Genomic DNA, 11,588 nt, shown 5'->3' with positions numbered 1-11,588 from the left:
GTGTATCAGTCGTGTTTAGTTGTTCTTGGTGGATTTGAGACCAGAGATGACCTATTATTGCTCAATATGGTAGATTTTGATGTTATCTTGGGTATTGACTAGTTGTCGCCCTATCATGTTATTCTCTATTTTCACGCCAAGACGGTGACTTTGGTTATGCCAGGTTTGCCACGGTTGGAGTGGAGGGGTACTTTGGATTATGTTCCTAGCAGGGTAGTGTCTTTCCTTAAGGCACAACCGATGGTTGGAAAGGGATATGATGCGTATCTAGCATATGTGAGAGATGTCAGTGTTGATACTCCTACCGTTAAGTCACTTCCAGTGGTGAGGGACTATCCAGATGTATTTCCAACAGATCTTCTGGGTATGTCGCCCGATAGAGATATCGATTTTGGTATTGATCTGTTGCTGGGCACTCAGTCCTTTTCTATTCCACCATATCATATGGCCCCGGCAGAGTTAAAGGAGTTAAAGGGGCACTTGCAAGAGTTACTTGATAAGGGCATCATTCGGCCTAGTGTATCACCTTAGGGTGCTCCGGTCTTGTTTGTAAAGAAGAAGGATGGTTCGATGCGCATTTGTATTGATTATCGACAATTGAGAAAGGCTACAGTAAAGAACGGGTATCCATTGCCCAGCATTGATGACGTATTTGATCGACTAAAAGGTGCCAAGAGTGTTCTCAAAGATTGATTTGCGGTCACGCTATCATCAGTTGAAGATTCAAGAGCCATATATCCTGAAGGCTGCCTTCGGTATGGTCATTACGAGTTTATTGTGATGTCATTTGAGTTGACCAACGCCCCAGCAGCATTCATGCACTTCATGAGTAGTGTATTTCAGCCCTATCTTGACTCATTCTTTATTGTGTTTATTGAGATATCTTTGTGTACTCCCAAAGCCGGGAGGATCATGAGCTGCACTAAAGGACTATGCTTCAGACCTTGAGAGAAAAGAAGTTGTATGCAAATGTTTCTAAGTGTGAATTATGGCTTGATTAGGTGGCATTTTTGGGTCATATAGTGTTGAGTAAGGGGATCAAGGTAGATCCGAAGAAGATTGAAGCAGTGCAGAGTTGGCCCACACCGTCTTCAGCTACTGAGATATGGAGTTTTCTTTGTTTGGCGGGGTATTACCGTTGTTTCGTAGAGGATTTCTCATCTATTGCTGCACCTATGACCAGATTGACCCGGAAGGGTGCTCTATTCAGGTGGACCGAGGAGTATGAGCAGAGTTTTCAAAAGCTCAAGACTGCCTTGACTACAGCCCCAATTTTGGTGTTGCCTACTGGTTCGGTGTCTTATACTGTATATTGTGATATGTCGTGTATTGGCCTCGGTGCGGTATTGATGCAAGACAGTAGGGTGATTGCCTACGTGTCTAGACAGCTGAACGTTCATGAGAAGAACTATATTGTCCACGACCTTGAGGTAGCAGCTATTGTTTATGCCTTGAAGATTTGGCAGCACTATTTATACGGTGTCCCTTGTGAGGTCTATATCGACCGACGGAGTCTACATTATCTGATCAAATAGAAGGATCTTAACTTGCGGCAGCGGAGATGGCTAGATTTGCTTAAGGACTATGATATCACCATTCTATATCATCCCGGTAAGGCCAATGTGGTGGTTGATGCCTTATATCAAAAGGCGGAGAGCTTGGGTAGTTTAGCATATCTACTGACAGCTAAGAGGCCATTAGAATTGGATGTTCAGGCCTTGGCCAACCAGTTTGTTAGATTGGATATTTCGGAGCCGAGTCGAGTTTTGGCTTGTGTGGTTTCTCAGTCCTCTCTATATGATCGTATCATAGAGCATCAGTATGATTGTCCTCAAGGACACGGTTCAGCACGGCAAGGGGTCAACCAGTCGAGGAGGCGACTAGGAAGACTGAGCATGATATGCGTAGCCTTTATCCTCATCTTTTCACCACTTCAGGTATGTCTATATACTCGTTCGAGGACGAATGTTTGTTTTAAGAAGGGGAGGATATAATGACCCGGCCGGTCATTTTAAGTAGCCCCAATCCCATATTTATTGACTCATCTAGGTTATATTGTGGTTATGTAACTTGCTGAGGTTTTTGATTTTGGTTTCGGGTGAGTTTCGAAGTAAAATGGGGCACATAGTCCCTAAGTTGGAGGTTTAAGTTGTAGGAGTTGACCGTAGTTTGACTTTTATGTAGACGACTCAGGAATGGAGTTTTGGTGGTTCTAATAGCTGCATATGGTGATTTTTGACTTAGGAACGTATCCGGATGTTGATTTGGAGGTCCGTAGGTCATTACGGCGTAAATTGGCAAAAGTTAGAAAGTTGAAGATTTGGGAGGTTGGAAAGTTTGATCGAGAGTTAACTTTATTGATGTCGGGGTTGGATTCTGATTCCGGAAGTTGGAATAGGTCTTCCATGTAATTTATGACTTGTTTGTAAAATTTGAAGTCAATCGGGGTTGTTTTGGTATGAATCGGCATTAGTTTTGAAATTTGGAAGTTCATAAGTTCCTTAGGCTTGAATCGATGTTCGATTCATGGTTCTAGTGTTGTTTGATGTGATTTGATGCTTCGAGCATGTTCGTATGATGTTTTAGGACTTATTAGTATGTTTGGTTAAGGTCACGGAGGCATCGGGTGTAATTCGGAACCTTGAAGACTGCTGAATCTGTTGCTACTAGTTTCCTCATGCGCGATCGCGAAGAGTTATTTGGCACTAGGGAAAATTTGTTCTATGAGATCGCGAGAAGAGGTCTGTGATCGCTGAGAGTTAGCTTTCAGTGCATCGCGAACGCGTGAAGGAGGTCGCGCCCGCAGAGAAGGAAGAGGAGGCTGCAGGTCCACACATTTTTGTTCATCACGATCGCGTGAAGTGTTCCGCGATCGCGTAGCTTGTGGAGGTAGTGTGTTGTGTTCGCACGTGGACTTCCGCATTCGCGGAATGTTAATTTGGCAGATGACTATTTTTGTGTTTCGCGAACGCGAGGCACATTCCGCGTTCGCGATGAAGAAATCCCTGGGCAGCAGAATATAATTTCAAAAACTAAGCTTCATCTCATTTTTCATATTTTGGACCTAGAGAGCTTGGTGTGAGGCGATGTTTCGAGTGTTCTTCAAGGAAATTGTTGGGGTAAGTGATTCTAATCCGGATTGGACTATATTTCATGAATCTATTACAATTTTGATCATCTAATTAGAGATTTGAGTTGGAAATTTGGGGGGAAATTGTGAAAACTTCCTAGACTAAAATTTGGGATTTTGAAAGGCGATTTGAAGTCGAATTTGAGTAATGCTTATATGGTTCGACTTGTTATCGAATGGGTGTTCGGATTTTATAATTTTGGTCATGTTCCGATACGCGGGCCCGAGTTGACTTTTTTTTTCTTTGCAAAGATCGTAACTTTATTATTCGAATTTGCTTCCTATAGTTTATATTTGTGGTATGAAGTTATTTTGGCAAGATCCGAGCCGTTCGAAGTTGGATAATCGAGGAAAAGACCTACTAGTGGATTGAGCTAGCGTGATTTGAGGTAAGTGTCTTGTCTAATCTTGGGGGGGGGGGGATTCCCCTTATGATTGGTGTTGTTTGTGAAATTTGTGATGTGTGGAAGCCGTGTACGCATGACGACTATGTATACATGCTAAATGTGAAAATTTATCGGTTTTAGCTATGTACATTCCTTGCATGCCTTAATTGAGTTATCTTAACATGTTATATTCATCATCATTAATTTCACGTGTTTTACTTGTCTTATCTCTTACTTGCTAATTCATCTGCATGCTTAGTTGAAGCTCTTGTTTCCTTTATTCCATATTCGTTATTTAGCAGTTGAACTCTTTACTTGAAGTTGTTAAATAGTGAAATATCTTGTTGTTGAAATTGGTAAAAAGCTATAAAGGTCGTGATTCGTATTTAGGCAAAGTGTTAAGTTGTGAAATACCATTCTGCTGAGTTATTTATTTTCAGTTGTTATTGTTGAGACTCTTGTGTACATTGTGATTGAGCCATGGGCCCTTTACTATGGAAACATTGTTATTATTGGTTTCCTTGGGAAGTTGCGATATTGAGCACGTGAGGTACGATTTGTGATACGTTGTGATATTGATACGCATGCGGTGAGATAAGGTGAGATAAGGTGGGCTTGATACGCGTGGCTACTAGGGGAACTACTAGAAGCCATGCGGTGTGATAAGGTGGGCTAAAACGCTTTAGTTGTTTTGTTTTCTTAGCACATAATTTCTTATTTTCTCCGTATTGCGTTAATGTCTTAGTTCCGTGTAGCTAACCTTGATATGCTATTTGTTGTTTCAATTTCATTACTATTATTTCTATACTGCTATACACTAGTACAGTTTTTCTTATTTAGTCTAGCTGGGCCTTAACCTGACCTCATCACTACTCTATCGAGGTTAGGCTTGGCACTTACTGGTATTATTGTGATGTACTCATGATACTCTTCTGCACATTTTTATGCAGATCCAGGTACTTCCAATCAGCCCAGGCATTAGCGAGAGTTCAGTCCGCAAAGACTTCAAGGTATACCTGCCAAAATTTTAACGGGTCAAGCTAAATCCTAAATTCAAGATACTACAAGATGGCTCTTGAAATTCTAAGAATCTATTAGGGTTGATTGGAGACTACTCTACCATAACCCAAGGTCACTCCTAAAAAAAGAGTTACATATTCCCTTAGAATTGCATCTCAAAAATTGAGATCACCTTAGCAATTCCATAAACTCTCGGAATATGCACAAAAAGATCAAATATATGATCTCAAAAATGGAGATCATCTCAGCAATTCCACAAACTCTCAGAATATGCACAAATAGATCGAATATACGTTCTTCGAAATTCCATAAAACTCTTGGAGTATTCATTAAGAGATCAAAGACATGTCAAATATGTCTTGCTCAAAGTTCTAGCAACATTCAAGATCCAAATATAGTGTTGCTACATGCTTCTTGATCATCAAATATATCAAGGAGATGCATATCATCACTACATTCAAGAAATACACTGTTGAGGCCCTCGAATTATGGATAACAAATTTGAGGGAAGAATTAACAGATAAATAGAGTTGTAACTCGCAATATTTATTAACAAAATCCTTTTTTATTTATAGTTATTTGTGATTGCAATTTTACTTTTTGCACAAATTTATTGCAAACAATACCTTTAAAAAGATTGACCAAATACAATTTGCTTATCAAATATTGCAAAAATACTTTTCAAATCAACCAGCCAAACATAAACTACAACTCTTCGAAAATATTTTTTTGAAAATTATTTTTTAGCAAAAACACTTCTCAAAAGCAATTTTTGACAGTTTAGCCAAACGGGCTCTAAATACTTCCTATCAAATTTTTTTAATTCCCCGAGATTTGTACGTGACACCTCTAATTAAAAATTTAAAAAAAATTATTCATCTCACCATAATCCTTGTTGATATTTGAATGTGCACATAATTGATGGGGAGCAAGTTTGAAGGGATTGATACCCGTCCCCGACTCCAACTCTGTCTCATTCCTTTTGTAGGAACTGTGACCCTCGTGTGTAGACCCAACCTTGTCATTTGAAGTAGGCCACATTCTAATTCATAATCACACGCCATAAGTTGATGGTCATTACTTCCAATCACACCTCAAGACTCCACAAAGAAGCGTATAAAATATGTGTTGTTTTTCCTCTAATGAAGCTACACTAATGACAATTAGTCAAATCAAATTGTCCAAAAGGAGCTTTTATCTCCTTCCTTTTCATCCTTTCCTTTTAAAGTCTTAAAGAGTGATTACGTTTTTCTCCATAATTAACTCTTTCCCCAAGACAGTCAAAACAATGATCATGATCATCAGACCAACCAATTAACCAAATCAAATCAACTAAATACGTAACCACCAATAATAAACAAACTAATCCAACCAAAATAATTGACATCAATGTCAAAAAGCGCCCAAGTGATTTCTCCCTATTCGCATGCTACCTTGTAGAATATAGCCGAACTGCAAGCAACCTAACCGATCACCATTGATATAAGAATACAAATCATACACAATAATCAATAATTGTATTCGCTATTTATTTATTTTAGCCGGTATACATAAATTATGTACTGATTATACACAGTTCAAACATAAATTACACATCCACCGATTATTTTAACCGGTTTAATTCTTCATAAAAATATTGGCAACAATTCAACATTTTAAAGTTTATGAAAGTAATAATACCATTATTATTTATGTAAAGACAAGGCACCCATGACTATCCTACAGTCTTACAAATGCTACTAAATAAACAACTCACATGGAAACATCATGCTTTTCCATAAAGAAAAGAACAAGAGTAGCAAAAACATGGGGGCAGGCCCATCCTTGATCTACTCTACAACCTCCACCACCCACCAACCAACCAAACCCCTCAGCCCACCGGCCCGTTGATTGTGTATCCATGTCTACATATATTTTGTTAAGATCCGATGTTTCCGACAAAGCCATTGACTTTGAGATAAAATAATGGAAAATGAACCTTCCTTTGTCCACCCATTATTGCAAGATAGCCATAGGCTAGCAAACAACAACAAAAACTACGTTTTTGGTGTAATGTAATAACCTCATATTTCGCCTTGGTGTGGGTCATTTCCAGATATTGTTGTATTGATATATATTCATTTGCTAGCCAATTATCTCCAACCAAGTAATTAAGCTCCAAGAAAAGTCCACCACAAATAGCTTTCTTCATTCTTTCTTTCTTCCTTTCTGTAGCCAAAAGAAATGAAGCTGTAAGTTTGTAACTTATCTGGTCCAAATAATTGACTTTTGAATCTTTATTCACACTATTAGTAGTATTCTACTGGGGTATCAGGGCAACTTCCACCAGACAGAAATTCTTTACTAAAGGGAGGAGGAGTGAATGGAGGTGATGTACATCGTAAAAGTGCCCAATTGACTCCTTGGAAAAATGGATGGTGTTTGATTGCTGTGGCACCCATAGTTGACCCCAACCTTCTAGCTGGATCCTTTGTAAGTAGTTGTGATATCAGATCTTTAGCTGGGGTCGGGATTCCGGGCTCTTTAGGGAATTCAAGGGCTCGAGCCACGATATTAGCTAGTGTTAGTTCATGGTCTATCCCCTTAAAGGGTGTTACACCATATAACAGTTCAAATATGAATATCCCTAGTGTCCACCAATCAACTGCACTACCATGCCCTTCGCCAGACACAATCTCTGGTGCCATATACTCGTGAGTTCCCACGAATGACATTGATCGAACATCGACTGGTTCAGCAACAAATTCAGGGCCACCAAGATGGCCAAGCTTCTTCTTTCGCTTCCTTTTTGGGTGGAAGCATGAAACAGCAGGTACTATACAGTTAGGAAGGATACATGAAGAAGATGTAAACTTTGGTGGTTCAATTTTGTACTCATTTTGTTGAGGTCCATTAGGCGTATTTTGGCTTGAAATCACTTGAGCTGGTGTTGATGTGGAGTCATCGCATTTTAGTGAGAGATCAAAATCAGTGAGCATGATATGACCATCTGATCGGACCAAGACATTTTCAGGTTTCAAATCTCGGTAAACAATTCCCATCATGTGAATGTACTCCAGTGCTACCACCACCTCGGACGCGTAAAACCTGGAGACACCATGAGATTAGTTTAATGTACGCACAAGCAATTTATAAATATGAATTTAAGTTCCATGCACTGATCGTATAAGAAAACCTAACATTCATTGGTAACTTATACGTAATAAATGGTAAATAAGTTAAATTACACCGAGAGATTAATTGCTTGATACAGTCGGTCTATATAATTTAAATCCTTTAGATACGTGTAGACAATCCTAGAACAACATAAAAAGAGGGAAAAGAATGAAATCTTAAAACTTCTTTTCGGGTAAAATCACGATACAACTGATGGATGCATGAGAAAATTAAAGGAAAAAGCTGTAATAAAATGGATGTACTCTACAGGGGCACAAAGCAGCACTTTGTTTCAACTCTATCATATGAGATATGAGGATTGAGGAGGGGACCAATGTGCTTCTATAAAGATAGTATATTATTTTATTATGTGGAATCCTGGACCCTCACTATTTCCCCATGCAACGTAGCAAGATTAAAAGAACTGGGTCCGTGCACATTGTCCCTATATCATGGCGCAACTTTACTGTCCTCTTCTCCTTTTTGTGTTCTTCGTTTAGTTGCTTTCCACAATTGTAACATGATTACATCGTGTACTAGATTTATACAAGAAAAAGGAAAAGTATGTTCTTGGGATATCCACAAAAGAAGAAAAAGTTATTTCATATAAGAATATCAAGGACTTTCCATTACTGTAGTTTTTATCAGGGATATTTTTCCTTTCCTATATCATAGTAAACAAGTTTTCTTGAAAATATAATGGCAATTCATTATAATGAAAAATGAAAAGAAATTGCAAGTAGATTAGAGCAAACTTCCCACAAATTAGTTTAAAAAGTAATAATATAAACATTCATTCAACTTATTTAAGTATAATAATACACATAATATTTTTTTTCTTTTCAATTTTGGCCCTTAATTGACAGAGTTATCTAGTTTGCTTTTATGTTTCAAGAAACATAAGTGTTCATACATAATCAAAAGAGACGTCCTTCCAAATCATAAAGTCCCAAATTCAGGCAGTGAAATGTCAAGTCAGAAAAAAAGTTATAATCTCCGGGACCTTGTTTTAAGCTCAATCACAACTACTTGCTAAACTAAGCTAGAGAAATTAGAGTTGAATCATTTCCATGCACTACTTTCCTTCTAGTCACATCTAGCTAGGTTGTCATCATTTGTATAACTTGTATACCAATATGGCATATTTGTCAATTATAGAAATAGTATTTTATAGGGCCTCTACACAAATCAACTTAATTACCGTAATAATCCATAAGGGGCCACTATGGTAAAGAACATATTCCCCACGTTAAAATTCCAAATCCCTGATATTCCGGAAAAATTAATGGAATTGCATCTTCATTACTTTTCCCTTACTTTTGACAGTTTGACTATTCCCCTAATTTTGGGAATGATAATTGATAACTGGACAAACTACAAATTTCTCAGAAAAGTTAATTGGGTTCATTAACTTTGGACTTGTAGTTTATTTTTTGGTCTTCAACTTTTGCTACAAAGGTTCCCTCAAGAATACTACTCTCCGTCCCAAATTAACCCTCACTTTAGCTCAAAAAAGTTATCCCAAAAAATTATCACTTTTAAGAATTCAAAACGAAATTTGTAATTGTTTTCAACTATATCCTTAATATTAAAGTAGTACTTTTTAATACTGCTCAATTCATTTAGAGATAACTTAATAAACTATACTTTATACTTATTATTATCTTAATGGGAGTGAATAGAGGTAAAACTACAATTAAAATGAGGCGGACGAAAGGAGTAACCGTTTTCAATTTTTGGAGCATTTAATGAACCATCCACCAACACCCATGAAAATGAGAATAGAACATTTCCAACATTTACCAAAACACAGCACACGTAGAATATTAAAATATTTGAATTATTACCGACTTTGATTTAAACAAATCTTCAAAAATTATAAAACACAAGCATGAAGCAGAGGACACGTGACTAAGTCAATCCATTCCCACATGCACCCCATTAGGTCAACGACGAATTTAGGATTTAGTGCTTAGTAGTAATATATGGTACAGCAACACACTCCTCAACCAACAGTGATTAGTAAAAACCCAAAATAAAATTATGTGAAACAAGTTTTTTTTTGTTAAAAAAAAAAAAGAGTTTGTTAAACCTACAAAAAGTTGTTCATTTAAGTTCGAATCAATTACGAGACCTTTAGCATTATTCAGTGGTGTAAGAAGTAAGAACATACCCTAACCACGTGTCTGTCGCTTATTGGCTGAGCACAACTTTTCGTCGACAATAACTCAGAAGTTTAAAGTCATATATTGGGACACGTGTGCCTATGACTTATACTAATTTTCTTCCTTAGTTACCAATCTTTCAATGATCTAATGTACGACAGTCCACCATAGATCCTGTGTTCCGTCATTAAAGAGAAGAAGATCGAAGAAGATGATACAGTGACCAACTAGATGAGCCCTACTACTGACGATCACCAGCTCCACCCCAGGTCGTGGGTCCCGCTCAGACACGTCACTGTCATCTTCTTCGAGTTTTTAAGAATTTGAAATTAGAAGAGATTACACTCAATAAATTTCTCCAACATATTATATGTAAATATGAAAAAATATTTGGAGATTATTTCAAATAGTAAGTGTTTTCAGTGCAATGTGAGAGTAGTAAGGAGCAAACCTGACGGCGGATTCAGGGAAGCGTTTGGCCGGCTGACGTTGTCGGAGTACGTGAAGGTCACCACCGGGGCAAAACTCCGTCAACAAGCACGACCATTTCGGCGAATCAATGGAGGCGTAAAGCGTCGGTAGAAAAGGATGATCCAACATTTCGAGTATTTCCCGTTCTGTCCTCGCTCTTCCTTCCTTATTACGGCCCGCCAGTTCCTTCTTATCCATAACTTTCGCCGCGAAGTAAGCTGACGCCGAAGCCTTCGGCGAACTTTCCGGCGCGGGAGTTTTAATTTCGGCTAGATATACAGAACCGATGTCGCCGGAGCCAAGGCGGTGAAGGAAGCGGAGGTCGTTGAGGGAAATTAAGGAGGAAGGAGAAGTGGAAATGACACGTGTAATGGCGTCCCAGTAAGGGTCGCCGGAGGGAGTGGCGGCGCGTGGTTTGATGACATGTTGGTTAAAGGAAGAGGAAGCGGAAGAGGCGGTGGTTGCAGTCCACGTGGTTTCGGAACCGGAACTGGTGGAGCGATTAATGTCAGTGGTGGTGGAAGTGGTTGTAGAGTTGAAGCTGATGCTTTGAAGATCATCGGCTAAGTCATCGAGCCATGGCTCCATTTGGGCTCAGGCGAAGAAGAAGAAGAAGAATGAGAGAATGAAGAGAGGGTAGAGAGCTTTTTGAAGGGGAATTTTCTCGGGGAGCGAAATTAGCTTTGGGCCGTGAAATAGGGGAGTTGGGCCACGTAAAGTCCGTTGCTTGTGTAGTAGATATTGGGTGCCGTTGGGCCCGGAGAATATTTATGAGTATTGTCTTTTCTCATATGAGAGATTTCGAATTTTAAATTCTTAATCTCAAATTAGCTAAGTTGAATATATAATTATTTGTTCTCTTCTAATTTCATTCGAGCTCATTTTTTCATTAGATAATGGCAAATAATTTGTCATTTAAGACAAATGGACTCTTCCCTTTCATTAGAGGTTCACATTTATTCTTATTGCAACATACAAGTCTCTCACTAGGGGCGTCCTCAAAAATAAGTGGTTTTCTTACCTTTTTTTTATTTTTAATTTGATAGTAAGCAAAAAATATTATTCCAAGAGCATTTATTTATAATCTAACCAAACACTATATGAGCTGAAAAGTAAGGGGTGATGGAGTCAAGGGACGAGGGGTGGGTAGGGGCTTCATGGTGAGGTAGAAGAGTGTGAGAGTGGGGATGGAAAGGTGGAGCGGAGGGTGGGGCGGGGAAGCGGCATTGGGGGAGGGGGTCACAGGGAGGGGTTTTAGGG

At 38.7% G+C, this 11,588-nt stretch overlaps 1 protein-coding gene across 2 annotated transcripts; it reads right to left on the bottom strand.

Annotated features, from left to right (window-relative positions):
• Nucleotides 1-6,120: 6,120 nt before the first annotated feature.
• On the bottom strand, nt 6,121-11,001 carry LOC104116768 (serine/threonine-protein kinase D6PKL2). 2 transcript variants are annotated; one of them, XM_009627706.3, is made up of 3 exons: nt 10,309-11,001; nt 6,914-7,623; nt 6,121-6,744 (listed from the first exon to the last, which is right to left on the bottom strand). In XM_009627706.3, coding segments are annotated over exons 1-3 (1,320 nt in total). In that variant the 5' UTR covers nt 10,917-11,001; the 3' UTR covers nt 6,121-6,742. The 2 variants fall into 2 exon arrangements, with proteins under 2 accessions (XP_009626001.1, XP_009626000.1); XM_009627705.3 differs by having other exon boundaries at nt 6,121-7,623; nt 10,309-11,000.
• Between the last annotated feature and the right edge of the window lie 587 nt (nt 11,002-11,588).

The sequence above is a fragment of the Nicotiana tomentosiformis genome, chromosome 11, assembly GCF_000390325.3.
Source record: "Nicotiana tomentosiformis chromosome 11, ASM39032v3, whole genome shotgun sequence".
NCBI lineage: Eukaryota > Viridiplantae > Streptophyta > Magnoliopsida > Solanales > Solanaceae > Nicotiana > Nicotiana tomentosiformis.
This window is presented reverse-complemented; position numbering and strand designations above follow the sequence as displayed.